The sequence below is a fragment of the Ranitomeya imitator genome, chromosome 5, assembly GCF_032444005.1.
Source record: "Ranitomeya imitator isolate aRanImi1 chromosome 5, aRanImi1.pri, whole genome shotgun sequence".
In the NCBI taxonomy this organism is placed as follows: domain Eukaryota; kingdom Metazoa; phylum Chordata; class Amphibia; order Anura; family Dendrobatidae; genus Ranitomeya; species Ranitomeya imitator.
In genome coordinates, this window is record NC_091286.1 from 155,053,278 (window position 1) to 155,073,415 (window position 20,138).

The 20,138-nt window shown below is 44.0% G+C and overlaps 1 protein-coding gene across 2 annotated transcripts in view; it reads left to right on the forward strand.

Annotated features, from left to right (window-relative positions):
• EFCAB2 (EF-hand calcium binding domain 2) overlaps positions 1-20,138 on the forward strand; it is a 68,591-nt gene that overhangs the window by 15,695 nt on the left and 32,758 nt on the right. For both annotated transcript variants that reach the window (XM_069767932.1, XM_069767931.1), the window contains exon 3: positions 12,063-12,135. In XM_069767932.1, the coding sequence (XP_069624033.1) occupies positions 12,063-12,135 (73 nt within the window). The remainder of the gene's footprint in view (positions 1-12,062; positions 12,136-20,138) is intronic.

Sequence of the window (20,138 nt, forward strand, 5' to 3'; positions counted from 1 at the left end):
AGATGGACAGCTCTATCTATCTACAGATCTATCTATCTATCTCTTTCTCTATCGATCTGTCTATCTCATTCTATCTATCTATAGATCTATCTATCTCATTCCATCTATCTATCTATCTATCTACAGTTAGGTCCATATGTATTTGGACAGAGACAACATTTTTCGAATTTTGGTTATAGACAGTACCACAATGAATTTTAAACAAAACAGTTCAGATGCAGTCGAAGTTCAGACTTTCAGCTTTCATTTTAGGGTATCCACATTAAAATTGGATGAAGGGTTTAGGAGTTTCAGCTCCTTAACATGTGCCACCCTGTTTTTAAAGAGACCAAAAGTAATTGGACAGATTCAATAATTTTAAATAAAATGTTCATTTTTAGTACTTGGTTGAAAACCCTTTGTTGGCAATGACTGCCTGAAGTCTTGAACTCATGGACATCACCAGACGCTGTGTTTCCTCCTTTTTGATGCTCTGCCAGGCCTTCACTGCGGTGGTTTTCAGTTGCTGTTTGTTTGTGGGCCTTTCTGTCTGAAGTTTAGTCTTTAACAAGTGAAATGCATGCTCAATTGGGTTGAGATCAGGTGACTGACTTGGCCATTCAAGAATATTCCACTTCTTTGCTTTAATAAACTCCTGGGTTGCTTTGGCTTTATGTTTTGGGTCATTGTCCATCTGTAGTATGAAACGACGACCAATCAGTTTGCTGCATTTGGCTGGATCTGAGGACACAGTATGGCTCTGAATGCCTTAGAATTCATTCGGCTGCTTCTGTCCTGTGTCACATCATCAATAAACACTAGTGACCCAGTGCCACTGGCAGCCATGCATGCCCAAGCCATCACACTGCCTCCGCCGTGTTTTACAGATGATGTGGTATGCTTTGGATCATGAGCTGTACCACGCCTTCACCATACTTTTCTCTTTCGATCATTCTGGTAGAGGTTGATCTTGGTTTCATCTGTACAAAGAATGTTCTTCCAGAACTGTGCTGGCTTTTTTAGATGTTTTTTTATCAAAGTCCAGTCTAACCTTTTTATTCTTGATGCTTATGAGTGGCTTGCACCGTGCAGTGAACCCTCTGTATTTACTTTCATGCAGTCTTCTCTTTATGGTAGATTTGGATATTGATACGCCGACCTCTTGGAGAGTGTTGTTCACTTGGTTGGCTGATGTGAAGGGGTTTCTCTTCACCACAGAGATTATTCTGCAATCATCCACCACTGTTGTCTTCTGTGGGCGCCCAGGTCTTTTTGCATTGATGAGTTCACCAATGCTTTCTTTCTTTCTCAGGATGTACCAAACTGTAGATTTTGCCACTCCTAATATTGTAGTAATTTCTCAGATGATGTTTTTCTGTTTTTGCAGCTTAAGGATGGCTTGTTTCACCTGCATGGAGAGCTCCTTTGACCGCATGTTTACTTCACAGCAAAACCTTCCAAATGCAAGCACCACACCTCAAATCAACTCTAAGCCATTTATCTGCTTAATTGAAAATGACATAACGAGGGGATTGCCCACACCTGTACATGAAATAGCCTTGGAGTCAATTGTCCAATTACTTTTGGTCCCTTTAAAAACAGGGTGGCACATGTTAAGGAGCTGAAACTCCTAAACCCTTCATCCAATTTTAATGTGGATACCCTCAAATGAAAGCTGAAAGTCTGAACTTCAACTGCATCTGAATTGTTTTGTTTAAAATTCATTGTGGTAATGTCTATAACCAAAATTCAAAAAATGTTGTCTCTGTCCAAATATATATGGACCTAACTGTATCTCATTCCTTCTATCTATCTATCTCATTCCAAATTCAAATTCAAATTCAAATGAGCTTTATTGGCAGGACTAAGTACATGTTAGCATTGCCAAAGCATATGGTAAAAATACGGGGGTGGGGGAGGGGGGGCATATAGAGGTCCAGGGAATATCAAATTCCTTTTAGAGGATAGGGGATGTTTCCAGGGTGGGGTATAGGAGTCCATGACATATCGGGCTCTTTAGTCGGGGGATAGGGATATGTCCAGTGTTGGGGTACGGGAGTCCATGACATATCAGGCTCCTCTTAGTCTGTGGCAGGCACTGACATATTCCGCTGCTACGGCCACTGCACTTTCCTCTTCCCCCAGTATTATCGGCAGTTTCTCTTCCTCCTCCTTGGAGGTGAAATCTGGGAGGAGATCAGACAGCCTCTTGAAGTGAGTGTCCCTCACTGCGGAGTATTTGGGGCACCTCAGCAGGAAGTGGGCCTCATCCTCCACGGCCTCCTGGGGGTACTGCTGGCAGAGTCTGTTCTCTCGAGGCTTGTAGTTCTGTCGGTGCCGCCCGGATTCGATGAGTAGGCTGTGGGCGCTCAGTCTGTACCGGCTCAGGATCTGTCGATCTTTGGGGTTTTCTAGTTTCTCTAGATATGGGGCCAGTTTGTACTCCCTCTGTAGATTCCGGTATATTGTCAGTTTCTGGGATTTGTTTATGTCGTTCCTCCAGATGCTGAGATATTCCTCTTTGACTTTGTGTACCATTTTCTGGATTTCACCTTTTGTCAGGCCATGGAGGTTGATGGCTTGGTCAGACTGGCTTTGGGTACTTTTCCTTGGGAGGCTTCCTGAGGCTTCCTGGTGTAGGAAGGCTTTGTGATGGTAGGAGCTGGGACTGCTACTTTGTAGATGAGCCTTGAATGACAGCGCCTTCTTCTTTATTGCGATGTGTAGTGGGAATCTGCCCAGCTCTGCTCGGCAGGCGCTATTTGATGTGCTCCGATGGACTTGGAGAAGATGCTTGCAGAACTCTAGGTGGAATATTTCTGTCGGCCCAGCGTCCCACTTTGACCAGTTTGGGTATGAGACTGGGCCCCAGACCTCACTACCGTATAGAAGAATTTGGGCAATGATGGAGTCAAAATTTTTTAGCCATACAGTTACTGGTGCCTTGAGGTGGTACAGACGCCTTCTGATGGCATAGAAGGCTTTGGATGCCTTGTCTTTTAGTGACTCTATGGCTTGCTTGAAGCTCCCTGACTGGCTGAGTTCTAGGCCCAGGTAGGTGTACCTGTTGGTTTCAGTAAGTGGACGGTTGTCTATCATAAAGGTAGGATTGCCAGTGGGTTTCTGCTTTCTTTTCTGGAACACCATGATATTAGTTTTTTTCTCGTTGATTGGCAGTGCCCATGTGCTGCTGAAGGTCTCTAGGATTTTCAGATGATCTTGGAGGCCTTTCTCAGTTGGTGATAACAGCACGAGGTCATCTGCATACAGCAGAAATTTCACCTGGGTGTCATGGAGGGTGAGTCCTGGTGCTGAGGAGGACTCTAGGGCCACTGCCAGCTCGTTGATGTAGATGTTAAAGAGCGTTGGACTGAGGCTGCAGCCCTGTCTCACTCCTCGACTTTGTTGGAAATAGGCTGTCCTCCTTCCGTTGACCTTCACACTGCAACTGTTCTCTGTGTAGGAGCTTCGGATGACATCATATGTTTTGCCTCCTATTCCGCTCCCCAGCAATTTTAGGAATAGTCCTGGGTGCCACACTGAGTCGAAGGCCTTCTTGAAGTCCACAAAACAAGCGTATATCTTCCCGTTCTTTGTATTGTGGACGTGGCTCTTGATGAGGCTGTGCAGAGTGTAGATGTGGTCAGTGGTACGGTGGTTTGGCATGAACCCTGCTTGGCTCTTGCTGAGGACGTTGTGCTCGGTGAGGAAGGTGAGGATCCTCTTGTTCAGGATGCAGTTGAAGAGTTTACCCAGGTTGCTGCTGACACATATCCCTCGGTAGTTTGCTGGGTCGTACTTGTCCCCATTTTTGTGTATAGGGGTTATGAGGCCTTGGTTCCAGTTTTTGGGGAAGCAGCCGGCCTGCAGTACAATATTAAATAGTTTTGTTATCGCAGCCTGGATGTCTGGAGGGCTGTATTTCAGCATTTCTGGGAGGATCCCATCTGGACCACTGGCTTTTTTACCTTTTATCTGTGTGATCCTTTCTGTTATTTCTGTCAGTGTGATTGGTGTATCCAGAGGATTTTGGAAATCTTTGAACTTTTCCTCCATATCTTTCAGTTTTTTCACAAGCTCTTTTTGTGTCAGGTTCAGGTCTTCACTTGGGATGTCATTGTAGAGGTCCTTGAAGTACTGGAGCCAGATGTTGCCGCTCTGGATGTGGAGGCTGTTGCTTTTCTGGTTGGATCCAAGGTGATTCCACAGTTCCCAAAATTTGTTGTCTTCAAGGGCATCTTGGAGTTGGAGGAGTTTGGTAGAGATGTCGTTTTGCTTTTTCTTTCTGAGGATGGCTTTGTAATTTCGTTGTACGGTGTGGTAGGCTTCTCTCAGAGTGGGGTTATTGGGGTCTCTGTGTTTTTTATTTGAGGCCATTCTTAGGGCCTTCCGTATGGTCTTGCATTCTTTGTCAAACCAGTTGTTGGGATTTTGTTTACTCGGTCTCTTGTTGATGATTCTTTTCAGGTCAGATATTTCTGCCATGGCATATAGAATGTCGTTAAGGTCTCTTACCGCTAGGTGTACTCCTTCTGGGTTGAGTTCATACACGTTATTATGGAAACATTGGAGCTTCTCCTTGATCTCTGGTCTGTTGATGGCATCTTTGTATTTTGGGGCCGACATCTTGGACCATTTGAAGGATGGTGGCAGGCTAAAGAGGCCGGTCTTTTGCGGGGTTTGTGAGGGTGATTTCTTTGTGGATTTGATGTATAGGAGCAGTTGGTTATGGTCTGACAGATGTGTTTGTGGGGTGACTATAAGGGCGCCAATATTTGTAGGGTCCATATCTGTGATGGCATAGTCTATCACACTGCTGCCCACATGGGAGTTTAGGGTATGTCTTCCCAGTGAGTCTCCCTTGGTGCGGCCATTGAGGATACGAAGTCCAAGGCTTCGGCATAGGTTCAACAGCGTTCTGCCACTTTTATTAACTGTGCAATCATAGCTGTTCCTGTCGGTGTGCACTGGGTTGTCACAGTCGGTATCTGCTCCAAGTATATAGATGTTTCCATCAGTGGTCAGGTAGTCTCTTTCTCTTCCCGTTCTTGCGTTGAGGTCTCCGTAGATGAGAACGTTCCCAAGAGTCTGGAAATGGGCAGCTTCAGTCTTTAGGGTCTCAAAGCTGTCTGGGTTGAAGTATGGAGACTCTGGAGGAGCTACGTACACTGCACAGAGGTAGATGTCGGCCACGGATGTGAGGATGGAGCGGCTTATTCTTATCCAGATATGGCTGTCTCCTCTCTTCACTGCTCTGATATGTTCATGGAGCTCTTCTTTGTACCATACTAATATTCCTCCTGAGCTCCGGCCCTGTTTGATGTTTTTGTTTTTCAGGGCGGAGACAGAGAATTCCCTGTATCCGATGGGGACATAGGATTCATTATTGGCCTTAGTCCATGTTTCAAGGAGGATCTGTATATCAATGTCTTTCAGTCTTTGGTTAAAGTCTGGGTCATTTGTCTTGTATCCAAAGGCTGAGGTGTTCAGGCCCTGGATGTTCCAGCTACTAATGATTAGAGTTGACATTGTGTAGCTGTATACCTTGTAATGGGCTGTCCTGCATAGGACATCTTGGGTTGCTGACTGGTGAACTTGTTGTAGGCAATTGGTCCAGTCGCGTGAGTTTCTTGCATATGGAGCTGATCATGGTCTTTATTTTTGCCAGCTCACTGCTCTGTTTCACTCTGTGTGGGGAGGGTGGTGTCTTCCATGGTTTGTGTCTCTCATAGACTGGTTTTCCATACAGGTTGCAGTTTTCAGTTCGTTGAGCATATTCCATATTAGGTCTGTTAGTTGGTGCTCTTCCTATAGGTTTTCGGTTTGTATGGGTTCTTGGTCCAGGGACTCTGTTGAGTACAATGTCTTTAAGTTCTTTGGCAAGAAGGCTGACTCCTTGGTTGTTAAGATGTTTGTCATCATTCCTTCTATCTATCTATCTCATTCCATCTATCTATCTATCTATCTATCTATCTATCTATCTATCTATCTATCTATCTATCTATCTCATTCCTTCTATCTATCTATCTATCTATCTATCTATCTATCTATCTATCTATCTATAGATCTATCTGTCTATCTCATTCCATCTATCTATCTCATTCCTTCTATCTATCTATCTATCTATCTATCTATCTATCTATCTATCTATCTATCTATCTATCTATCTATCTATCTCATTCTGTCTATCTATCTATCTATCTATCTATCTATCTATCTATCTTTCCCATATCTATCTATATATAGATAGGAATGAGATAGATACATATATCTATAGATACATCGATAGATAGATATACCGTATCTTTCTATCTACCTGTAGATAGACCCAGAAAATTGGAACAGCACTTTACCAACAGGTGGGTGCACGCCTCCCAGGCAAAATATCCAAGACTTGCCTGAATCCAGACGGAAAAAATGCAGGCAGCAATCCATAGCTTAAAGGTGAAAAAAATGTGGTTTTATTTCAAACCCACATGCTGTGGGAGCGTTTTGGCTCAAAAGAGCCTTTTTCAAGCCTAGGTAAAACCGCATCTAATGATTAGTCACATGCGTAGTAACTGCGATAACGCAGCTTACTACGCATGTCTCCTAATTTAGATAAGGTCTTACCTGTCCCACCGCTGGAAGTCCGAGTCCACTGCAGTCCTCACGATAGCTTACCACAAGAACTGTCGTGCACGTGACAGGGGGGTTATCTCCAGTCACCTTAGGTTGGTTCTCACGGTCAGCTGACCGTGAGAGCTAGAGTGTAGGAGATCGCCGGAGATCTATGGTGGTCATCTACAAGCTCTGCTATGTCTGGATGTCAGGCATCCAGATGTAGCAGAGCTGGACTCGTCGTGGGACACTCGATAGATCTATCTATCTATCTATCTATCTGTGTGTGGAGCGCCCCCAAGGGCTAGGGGTACTCGGTACCGGGTCCTTCGGTTCTCAAGGGGGATGTCACGGAGGCTGACCCAGTCCGTGGCCCTCAGGAGGTCCGTTGTAAAAAGGGGGGGAAAGGTCTTTAAAGGGGAAATGTTCGTGATGCCACCTGAGGTATTCGGTCAGGGTGGCCGACGCTGCTTAGGTGTCCCCTGGGGTGATGTTATGGCAGCTAGATGGTATACCTTCCCACAGTATGTCCCCAGGGCTTCCCAGTGTGTAGGTGGTGGATGGTGTGAGGCACAGTGAAGAACGAGGACACAAGGTTTCAGTCTCTTTACCTTTTACTGAAGGCTTCAGCATCCACAGTCCAGATCACCAGATCACAGGGCAGGCAGAGTCCGGACGGTTTGGAGGGAAATCCAGAGTCCTCTTATCCAGGTGGAACTCAGTAGCCTTCCTCTAGTGCCTGAGTATTGTAGTACCTTACTGCTGAGCCTCTCATAAGGTCCTCACAAATGTTGTAGATGTTCTTGATGTTGTGTCTCTCTCTGTCCCCCAGATGGATAGGACAAACCCATATGACCGGTGGTGTGAGGCTTTTTACAGGAACTCTATCATGCCCCAGTCTCTCGTGGGTGCCACCTTGCCTCCTGGGTATAGGGCGGGCAGGTAACGTGGAATGAGCTGTCCTGCCGGTCTCTGGAGCAAGGCATAAAAGACTGTTGCTCCCTCGGTGTTCCGGCTACCGGGATCCTGCGCCTCAGAAGGAGTCAGCCTCTGTAGGGCAGAACTCCTTCTGGTTTCCTCTCCTTTTGCTATGATTTCTTCTCACTCTCTACAATAGAGTTCTCTGTTTGTGTCTCTTTCTTAGTGGCTGCCGCACGTAGGGCAGGTGCAGCTCCGTGGCCTTCTGTCTAGGCCTCTGACAGGATCACACCCCTGTCAGGGACCAACTACCTGAGCGGAGCTCAGATAGCAGCTGCCTCTGAGCCAAAGCTCAGCTAGTGTCTGCCTGATCCGAAGCCCAGCTAGTATCTGCCTGAGCCAAAGCCCAAAGCATAGCTCTCCCTGGTGGACTGGAGTATGAATTGTGTTGTGTGTTGGTGTTACCTGGTAGTGAGATCTCCTTTATTGTCTCCAAACATCACTCCCCCCTAGAGGAGAATGATATTACTGCAACGACCAGGACCCTGGGGCGCTGCATGTGGGTAATGGAGTGTGGGTTAGACAAATGTTAAAGAGGAGGTTGGACCAGAAATGACATCACAAATCTTTTTTTTTGTTAAATAATATATTTTTATTTAGCTTACAAAAAAACACATAGAAATCCGCATGAAAAAAATCGCACCAAAAACGCAGGTGACCTGCCAGTGACCTCTGATGCAGATTTGGCGCAGATTTTACCTGCATCAAATCCTGAGCAGATACTGAGCCAATCCTGACCGTGGAAACATACCCTTCTAATGATTGGTTCACATGCGTAGTAACTGCGTAAATGCAGCTCACTACGCATATCTACTGATTTACATGCGGGCTTACCTGTCCCACCGCCGGAAGTCCTCATCCACTGCAGTTCTTGTGATAAATTGGCTTACTGCGAGAATTGCCATGCACGTGACTGGGGGTTATCTCCGGTCACTAGGCTGGTTCTCACGGTCAGCTGATTGTGAGAACACTGCAGTGTAGGTGATCGCTGGAGAGTTATCTCCGGCGATCATCTACAATGTCGGCTATGTCTGGATGTCAGGTATCCAGATGTAGCAGAGCTGGACTCGTCGTGGGACACTCATTAAATGGACTACGTCGGACACAGGGAGTATACTGTTGGTTTATTTTTTTTCGAGGAGAACGAGGGCGTCGCAGAAATGAGCATACAATAAAGATATCAAAACTGTGTGGTGTTTTATTTAATTAAAATACTTTATTCTGCATGTGTGTGTTTTATTAACCCTTTACCAGCTATAGGATTATAATGGTAGGTATCTTATTGGCGCCTCTCCGTTACTAAGCCTGCTTAATGTCACTTTACAAAGGTGACATTAATCCCGTAATTACAACATATGCCACCACTACAGGGCAGTGGGAAGAGAGAGGCTAAGTGCCGGAATTGGAGTATCTTACAGATGCGCCATTTCTGGGGCGGCTGGGAGCTGGTATTTGTAGCGGGGGGTGGAGGGGCAATATCCATGGCTGTCTCTAGACTATGAATATCAGCCCACAGCTGTCTGCGTAGCCTTTCTGGCTAAAAATTATAGGGGGACCCCACATCATTTTTGGGGGGGTCCCTCTATTTTTATAGCCAGTAAAGGCTAAATATACAGCTGCAGGCTGATAGTCATAGCCTGGGAAGCTCCATGGCTACAAACATTGGTCCCTCAGTCACTGGCTTTCCCTCTCTGGTGCAGAAAATTGCGCGGGAGCCCATTCCATTTTTTTTTTTCAGATTTTTTAAAAATTAAACAGATTTTAAGCTGAGGTCACACTTGCGAGAAACTCACAAGAGTCTCTCGCCTCAATACCTGGCACTGCCGCCGCCACTCGGGACTGGAGTGTTCAGCTGCATAGAAATACATGCAGCCGCACACTCTGGTCCCGAGTGCCGGCGGCAGTGCCAGGTTATTGATGCGCGAGACTCGTGCGAGTTTCTTGCAAGTGTGACCCCGGTCTAACGCCGATTTCGTGTGTGTGTGTCTTTATTTAAGGCCGGGATCACACATGCATCTTAATACCCGGCACTGCCGCCGGCACTCGGGAGCGGAGCGTGTGGCTGCATAGAAATACATGTAGCCGCACGCTCCGCTCCCAAGTGCCGACGGCTGTGCCGGGTATTAAGATGCGAGACTCGTCCGAGTTTCTCGCAGATGTGATCCCGGCCTAACCCTTTATTAACATTTTAGTATGTTTATTACTAAACATCGGGCTTGTTATTATCTATCATATCGTATCTATTATCTATCTATCGTATCTATCTAATCTATCTGTTATCTATCTATCGATATATCGATCTAGCTATTTACAGATATGTCTATATATACATAGATATATATATTTATAGATATATATATCGATAGATAGATAATAGATAGATACAATAGATAGATACAATAGATGGATAGATGGATATGATAGATATGATAGATACTTTAGATAGATAGATAGATACTGTAGATATGATAGATCTATCTATCGTATCTACTATCTATCTATCTATCTATCTATCTATAACTATATCTATCTATCTGTGTGTCTAAACATTATTCTTCAATGGAGTATGTAAATGAAGAGGTTGAACAAGAAATTACATCACAATTCTTTTATTTTGCATATCCTTATTTAGCTTACAAAAACACACACAAATCCCCATGGAAAAAACGCATGAAAAACGCATGTAAAAACGCATAAAAAATGCAGGTGACCTGCCAGTGACCTGAGGTGCAGATTTGGTGCAGATTTTATCTGTGCAAATCCTGGGGAAATCCTAATGCAATCCTGACCGTGGAAACATTCCGCAAAGGCTATGGTTCCACGTTCAGGAAATGCTGCGTGTTTGACGCTGCGTTGAGCCGCAGCGTCAAACACGCAGCGTCCAGATGTTACAGCATAGTGGAGGGGATTTCATGAAATCCTGTCTCCACTATGCTTTAAAAGACGCATGCGGCAGACCCGCGGAAACGGACATGCGGCGCGTCTTTTAAGAATGCAGCATGTCCTTACATTGCTGAAACAACGCAAGGACAACGCAGGTGACCTGCCAGTGACCTCAGTGGCAGATTTAGTGCAGATTTTACCTGCATAAAATCCTGACCAAATCCTGATGCAATCCTGAACGTGGAAACATACCCTAAGCAGCATTACCGCAACTCCCTGCCGCGGGTAAAACGCATGCGTTTTCCCGCAAGACACAAGCGTTTTGCAAGCATTTTTAGTTTGCAGAATGCTTGCGTTTTCCAAGTGATTGACAGATTGGTCACACTTATCAAGCATAGTGCTTGAGAAGTGTGACCAACTTTTTACCATTGATGCTGCCTATACGCCAAATTGAGTATGAATGTGTTGCATGCTTGTGGTTACCTGGTTACAGTTATCCGCCCTTGCCTCCAAGCGTAACATCACTCTCCCCGCGAGGAAAGCAATGTTACTGTGATGACCAGGACCCTGGGGCGCCACACATCCCTGGGAACGGAAGCCGCAGCGTGCATCGTTTAGAGCCGGGAGGACTCCGGGGGCCACCAGAAGGTAAGTATGTCTCTATTTTTTATTTTAATTCTTTTTTTTACATGAATATGGAACCCAGTGCCTGAAGGAGAGTCCTCCAAATCCTGGGTACCATCCGCACATGAAGCGCTCACTTTTCGCATGGTGGGCATAGCCACTTGTGTAAAGTGAGCGTTTCAATGCAATCCTATGGCTGTAGAATCATTGCGATTCCGCAGAAATAATGAACATGCTGCGGATTTTACCGCTATGCGATTCCGCAGCGGGAAAATCCGCAGCATGGGCACAGCAACTGGGGAATCCCATAGGATTGCATGGGAATGTGGTTTTTAAGCGTTTTTATTCGTTTCCGCTGCAGCAAAAAACGTGGCAGAAATGCATAAAAAACGCAACATATGCACACAGCCTAAGGGTTCTGAAAGGAGTTGTGTTTAATGGAAAAATGCTTTATTATGTAAAGAAAATAGGTATACACTTTTGTTAAAGATTTAACTGTAAAAGTATTATGTTTTTCACTCAGTGAACACTTAAAAAAATGCTGAAATTGCTGTTTTATATATATTCCATCTGCCCAAAAATGAAATGAAGTTATTAAAAAAGTTTAATGTATCCCAAAATTGTTCCAATGAATATGTCCACTCATCCAGCAAAAAAACAACAAGCCCCCCATACAGCTCTATTATTGACAAAAGCATAAAACAATATGAATCACTCAATATATAGTGTCAGAAAAATAAATATTTATTTTTCAAGGTGTTGCTTTTTTATTCCCCAAAAAGTAGTAAATTGCTGTATATACATTTGGCATGTCAGTAATCATAGTGACCCGCAGAATAAGGTTCACATGTCATTTATACTACTTGATTAAAAATGGAGAAGAAAAGTAAAAAAAATAGCAGAATTGCTGTAAAGATAGGCTGTCCCCTTAAAAGGTTAAAGAAAATTATTTTGTGTCAGCAGTAAATCACCACTCAATCAAATGTTTTATTTTACAGGGAGATTGGAACAATCATAAGGTCCTTAGGATGTTGTCCAACTGAAGGGGAACTCCATGACATGCTGGCAGAGGTACAGTATTTGGCATTGCAAAAAGGGCATAAAAAATGTACTGATGCCATGGTCTGCATTTTTTCAGCTGTTCTCTGGTCTCTTCTCGGAACAGAGAAACAGCTCAGGCAGAATACTGATCCATAATCGTGTTCCATTCAAGAACCAAGCATATAACAGATGCCAGACTGACCCCATTGTAGTCAATGCTTCAATTTCATATGTATCAAATCCATATTCCAAATGAGGTTTCTCTTCCTACAGAGGAAGAGAGAACTGAGCTGAAAAATACAACTGTGATCAGTCTTAAATTGTAATTGCTACAAGGGAGAAACTAAATCCATAGATTAGACAAGAATAGACTGAACTCAGAGGATGGTGTTATAAACCACAGCCCAAATGATAATAATAATACGGTAATCTTTATTTTTTATATAGCGCTAACATATTCCACAGCGCTTTACAGTATTTTGGGTTTTTTTTTTCACACATTCTCATCGCTGTCCCCATTGGGGCTCACAATCTAAATTCCCTATCAGTATGCCTTTGGAATGTGGGAGGAAACCAGAGTACCCGGAGGAAACCCAAGCAAACACGGGGTGAACATACAAACTCCTTGTAGATGTTGTCCTTGGTGGGTTTGAATCCAGGACTCCAGCGCTGCACTGAGCCACCGTGCTGGCAAAATTATTATTATGCAAATACTATTTTTCTCTGATTTGCCTAAATGGTCGATGCAAACGAGTCAGTATAATGTTCAACATATCAACTGTTAGAGTAGAAATCATATTTTATTGGACAAACCTCACAGTGAAGAAGGATTTGTTTTAAAAGTAAAAAAAACTCACAATCCACTCTTCCAAACTATTAAAAACAACAACAGTTTCCAAACGTTTTATAGGTTGTAAAGAACTGAAAATGGTTATTTGTTGAATTTGCAGAATTAAGGGGCCACATTTACTAAAATCAAAATCTTTTTGCAATCAAAAGTGTCTTAACAAGCAAAATGTTAACATAGGACCGTTCTTTGATATCACCTTCACAATTCTTGCATCCATTGAACTTGTGAGTTTTTGGAGAGTTTCTACTTGTATTTCTTTGCATGAAGTCAGAATAGCCTCCCAGAGCTCCTGTTTTGATGTGAACTGCCTCCCACCTTCATAGATCTATTGCTTGATGATACTCTAAAGGTTCTCTATAGGGTTGAGGAGGATGGTGGCCACAATATGAGTCTCTCTCTCTTTATGCCATTAGCATAGGTATCCTTTGCAGCATGAGATGGTACATTGTCAGCATGAAGATGATTTTGCTACTGATGGTACAGTTCTTTTTTGTACTTTGCCGAGGTCATTTTCACACCTTGTGGGACCCTAAAGGGGCCTGCCAACTCTCTTCCCCATTCTGCAAACAAGTGGTAGATCTATCAATCCAGGTGAATACAGACAATTGTATACAATTTGGATGTTGGCTATTTTTTCTCTGCTTTTCTAGCTAAGTTATATCCTGAGTGTAGTGTCAACATGTCAGCAATTTTCAGGGTACCCGCTCACTTTAAAAAGAGCTCTTTTGCATAGTGCAGATTCTGCAGCAACTGTACCTCACCCCGTCTGTCTTGATGACCGTCGATTCGGGTCTGTCTCCTTCGACGCTACAGGCCTCGCTTTCATGTGGAGCCTTGAAATCACCATCACTTTCGGTAGGTAGATTTCTTAATCCCCTGGCGGGGCTTACGCGGTTGAGGTCATAACCGTCATGACATCATCTATGTGTCATGGTTAGGACATGGTTAATGTTCTGTTCTCTCAGGGTTAATGTTGTTGGCCACTCTTTCAATATGGGAGGAGTATTTATACTCACTCCAAACTAGGTTTCAATGTCAGCTATACGTTCTGTTTTAGTCTGTGTGCCTGACCCCTGGAGTGTGTACCCGGTTTGCATAGTGTTCCCCTTGCCCTCCATGCATTACTCTGTTTGCTTGTGCTTCTGGATTACTGACCTCTGGCTTCGCTTCTGACATTCCCCTGTCTCTCCCCTTTGGTACTTCGTGATCTCCTGGCTCTGATCTTTGCTTGTTTGACAACTCTTTTGTGTTTATACCTTCTCTGCACCCTAGCGTCTGGCTCCGCCCCTGACCACCTCCCACTCTGTCACATGGGTCAGGTCCTGTTTGTACCTGGTTAGAAACCCGGCATTTTGTTCAACTCCCTTGCTGTTGTGTGCAGCGTTTCTCACAGCAGTGTTACCCGGGAGTCATGACACTATGCTTAACGGTACTCAAGATCTAGATGTTCTGTTATTTAAAGAGTGTGTTTCAGTGAGATGTCATTTTGAATGCCAGCCAGCAGAATTCCTTTGCTGTAAAGCTGTAATGTCTCCTAGACCCCCATATGGGAGGATCGCTTTTTATGCTATCTGGACAGATTACTCTTTGCCTCCTTGCAGATATGACTTGTACCAGCGATCATTTAGTGGCCTTTAATCCTCAGAGCTTCTTATCTATGGTACTGAGGATTAAATGTGTAGCGCCCCCCGACGGGTGAAAATATCATGGATGATGGCTGCATATGACATTGGACAATCAGGGGCATTGTTCCAGATTGGTTTTAGAACCGATCGTGGGTTGATTAAGCCATTGTCAATTGCTACAGCTGCGCCTAGATCGTTAAAAGAGGGAGAGGTCGTGTTTGTGGATGTCTATGGGTTGGACATTGTGATAGTTTCTATCACATAGGTCTAACAGGCTGTGTCGGTGAAAGATTACCAGGTCTTATGCACTGCAGTACATAAATACTGCGGTATATGAGACCAAAAATCAAGCAGGAAAACAATCCTGTTCCACAGTGAGACTAAGTGAAGGAAAGTAAGAAAAAATGTTTGTAAAAATGTAAAAAAAACCATATAAAAGCGCAAAACAAAATCAGCTGTTTCACTACTAAAAGTTCAGCTTTTGTATAAAAACAATATACACATAATTGGTATCATCGCATCCTGAAGAACCCGAACTCTAAAACTTTCCATTATTTATTCCGTACTGCTAACATAGCAAAACAAATTAACCCCTTCATGACCCAGCCTATTTTGACCTTAAAGACCTTGCCGTTTTTTGCAATTCTGACCAGTGTCCCTTTATGAGGTAATAACTCAGGAACGCTTCAACGGATCCTAGCGGTTCTGAGATTGTTTTTTCGTGACATATTGGGCTTCATGTTAGTGGTAAATTTAGGTCAATAAATTATGCGTTTATTTGTGATAAAAACGGAAATTTGGCGAAAATTTTGAAAATTTCGCAATTTTCACATTTTGAATTTTTATTCTGTTAAACCAGAGAGTTATGTGACACAAAATAGTTAATAAATAACATTTCCCACATGTTTACTTTACATCAGCACAATTTTGGAAACAAAATTTTTTTTTGCTAGGAAGTTATAAGGGTTAAAATTTGACCAGCGATTTCTCATTTTTACAACGAAATTTACAAAACCATTTTTTTAGGGACCACCTCACATTTGAAGTCAGTTTGAGGGGTCTATATGGCTGAAAATACCCAAAAGTGACACCATTCTAAAAACTGCACCCCTCAAGGTACTCAAAACCACATTCCAGAAGTTTATTAACCCTTCAGGTGCTTCACAGCAGCAGAAGCAACATGGAAGGAAAAAATGAACATTTAACTTTTTAGTCACAAAAATTATCTTTTAGCAACAATTTTTTTATTTTCCCAATGGTAAAAGGAGAAACTCAACCACGTAAGTTGTTGTCCAATTTGTCCTGAGTACGCTGATACCTCATATGTGGGGGTAAACCACTGTTTGGGCGCACGGCAGGGCTTGGAAGGGAAGGAGCGCCATTTGACTTTTTGAATCAAAAATTGGCTCCACTCTTTAGCGGACACCATGTCACGTTTGGAGAGCCCCCGTGTGCCTAAAAATTGGAGCTCCCCCACAAGTGACCCCATTTTGGAAACTAGACGCCCCAGGGAACTTATCTAGATGCATAGTGAGCACTTTGAACCCCCAGGTGCTTCACAAATTGATCCGTAAAAATGAAAAAGTACTTTTTTTTCACAAAAAAATTCTTTTAGCCTAAATTTTTTTATTTTCACATGGGCAACAGGATAAAATGGATCCTAAAATTTGTTGGGCAATTTCTCCTGAGTACACTGATACCTCATATGTGGGGGTAAACCACTGTTTGGGCACATGGTAAGGCTCGGAAGGGAAGGAGCGCCATTTGACTTTTTGAATGGAAAATTAGCTCCAATTGTTAGCAGACACCATGTCGTGTTTGGAGAGCCCCTGTGTGCCTAAACATTGGAGCTCCCCCACAAGTGACCTCATTTTGGAAACTAGACCCCCCAAGGAACTTATCTAGATGCATATTGAGCACTTTAAACCCCCAGGTGCTTCACAGAAGTTTATAACGCAGAGCCATGAAAATAAAAAAAATTTCTTTCCTCAAAAATGATTTTTTAGCCTGGAATTTCCTATTTTGCCAAGGGTAATAGGAGAAATTGGACCCCAAATGTTGTTGTCCAGTTTGTCCTGAGTACGCTGATACCCCATATGTGGGGGTAAACCACTGTTTGGGCGCACGGCAGGGCTCGGAAGGGAAGGCATGCCATTTGGCTTTTTAAATGGAAAATTAGCTCCAATCATTAGCGGACACCATGTCACGTTTGGAGAGCCCCTGTGTGCCTAAACATTGGAGATCCCCCAGAAATGACCCCATTTTGGAAACTAGTCCACCAAAGGAACTAATCTAGATGTGTGGTGAGGACTTTGAACCCCCAAGTGCTTCACAGAAGTTTATAACGCAGAGCCATGAAAATAAAAAAAAAAAATTATTTTCTCAAAAATGATCTTTTAGCCTGCAATTTTTTATTTTCCCAAGGGTATCAGGAGAGATTTGACCCCAAAATTTGTTGTCCAGTTTCTCCTGAGTACGCTGATACCCAATATGTGGGGGTAAACCACTGTTTGGGCACATGCCGGGGCTCGGAAGTGAAGTAGTGACGTTTTGAAATGCAGACTTTGATGGAATGCTCTGTGGGCGTCACGTTGCGTTTGCAGAGTCTCTGATGTGGCTTAACAGTAGAAATCCCCCACAAGTGACCCCATTTTGGAAACTAGACCCCGAAAGGAACTTATCTAGATGTGTGGTGAGCACTTTGAACCCCCAAGTGCTTCACAGAAGTTTATAATGCAGAGCCGTGAAAATAATAAATACGTTTTCTTTCCTCAAAAATAATTATTTAGCCCAGAATTTTTTATTTTCCCAAGGGTTACAGGAGAAATTGGACCCCAAAAGTTGTTGTTCAGTTTCTCCTGAGTACGCTGATACCCCATGTGTGGAGGTAAACCACTGTTTGGGCACACGTCGGGACTCAGAAGGAAAGTAGTGACTTTTGAAATGCAGACTTTGATGGAATGGTCTGCGGGCGTCACGTTGCGTTTGCAGAGCCCCTGGTGTGCCGAAACAGTAGAAACCCCCCACAAGTGACCCCATTTTAGAAACTAGACCCCCCAAGGAACTTATCTAGATATGTGTTGAGCACTTTGAACCCCCAAGTGCTTCACAGACGTTTACAACATAGAGCCGTGAAAATAATAAATCATTTTTCTTTCCTCAAAAATGATGTTTTAGCAAGCATTTTTTTATTTTCACAAGGGTAACAGGAGAAATTGGACCCCAGTAATTGTTGCGCAGTTTATCCTGAGTATGCTGGTGCCCCATATGTGGGGGTAAACCACTGTTTGGGCACACGTCAGGGCTCGGAATTGAGGGAGCACCATTTGACTTTTTGAATACGAGATTGGCTGGAATCAATGGTGGCGCCATGTTGCGTTTGGAGACCCCTGATGTGCCTAAACAGTGGTAACCCCTCAATTCTACCTCCAACACTAACCCTAACACACCCCTAACACTAATCTGTAGCCATAACCCTAATCACAACCCTAACCCCAACACACCCCTAACCACAACTCTAACCCCAACACACCCCTAACCCTAACCACAACCCTAATTCCAACCCTAACCACAACCCTAATTCCAACTGTAGCCATAACCCTAATCACAGCCCTAACCCTAACCCTAACCCCAACACATCCCTAACCCTAATCCCAACTGTAGCCATAACCCTAATCACAACCCTAACCCCAACACACCCCTAACCCTAATCCCAACTGTAGCCATAACCCTAATCACAACCCTAACCACAACACACCCCTAACCACAACCCTAATTCCAACCCTAACCCTAAGGCTATGTGCCCACGTTGCGGATTCGTGTGAGATTTTTCAGCATCATTTTTTAAAAATCCGCAGGTAAAAGGCACTGCGTTTTACCTGCGGATTTTCCGCGGATTTCCAGTGTTTTTTGTGCGGATTTCACCTGCGGATTCCTATTGAGGAACAGGTGTAAAACGCTGCGGAATCCGCACAAAGAATTGACATGCTGCGGAAAATACAACGCAGCGTTTCCGCGCGGTATTTTCCGCACCATGGGCACAGCGGATTTGGTTTCCATATGTTTACATGGTACTGTACACCTGATGGAACACTGCTGCGAATCCGCAGCGGCCAATCCACTGCGGATCCGCAGCAGTTTCCCATGAGTTTACAGTTCAATGTACACCTATGGGAAACAAACATCGCTGTACACATGCTGCGGAAAAACTGTACGGAAACGCAGCGGTTTACATTCCGCAGCATGTCACTTCTTTGTGCGGATTCCGCAGCGGTTTTACAACTGCTCAAATAGAAAATCGCAGTTGTAAAACCGCAGTGAAATGCGCAGAAAAAACGCGGTAAATCCGCCATAAATCCGCAGCGGTTTAGCACTGCGGATTTATCAAATCCGCAGCGGAAAAATCCGCAGAGGACCAGAATACGTGTGCACATACCGAAACCCTAACCCTACCCCTACCCCTAACCCTACCCTTAGCCCTAACCCTATCCCTAACCCTACCCCTACCCCTAACCCTACCCCTAACCCTAGCCCTAACCCTAGCCCTAACCCTACCCCTAACCCTAGCCCTAACCCTAACCCTAGCCCTAACCCTACCCCTAACCCTACCCCTAACCCTATTCTAACATTAGTGGAAAAAAAAAAATTCTTTATTTTTTTTATTGTCCCTACCTATGGGGGTGACAAAGGGGGGGGGGGGGTCATTTATTATTTTTTTTATTTTGATCACATTAGTGTTTCCAGCCATGGCCGATGATATTGCAGCATCGGCCATGGCTGGATTGTAATATTTCACCCGTTATAATAGGTGAAATATTACAAATCGCTCTGATTGGCAGTTTCACTTTCAACAGCCAATCAGAGCGATCGTAGCCACGAGGGGGTGAAGCCACCCCCCCTGGGCTAAACTACCACTCCCCCTGTCCCTGCAGATCGGGTGAAATGGGAGTTAACCCTTTCACCCGGCCTGCAGGGACGCGATCTTTCCATGACGCCACATAGGCGTCATGGGTCGGATTGGCACCGACTTTCATGACGCCTACGTGGCGTCATGGGTCGGGAAGGGGTTAATTAAAAAGCACACCAAAATGTTGCTTTTTCATCATATTTACACACAAAAACTTGAATAAAAAGTCACATGTAAAAAAAAAAAAAATAAACACTGTAGGGAAACAGCACACCAGACCATAGGGTGATGCCTTCTGAAAAAGGTATATTAGATCCAGTTAACCTGCTCACCTGAGCGAGTTGTGTAGGCACAACTCCTGTGAAAGCTCAATGATGGCTCTGCTGCCACGTGGCCGGGGATGAAACTCCACCAGGATGCTTGAAGGAAATGACGATTCACAGAAATGAAGATCCATGATCCAAAAATATGGAGGAGCAGTCTTTATTTTAAAAACACATCTCCATGATGGACTGGCGTCTTTCTCAACGGTAAAAACAACTGTAGAGTGCACATAGAAGGAAGTCGGGCTTAAATTGCCTGGCATGGACGCCTTTAATAACTGAATAAGGAGGGCGGTCAAAGGAAGGGGGGAATGGTCATGAATAATAAG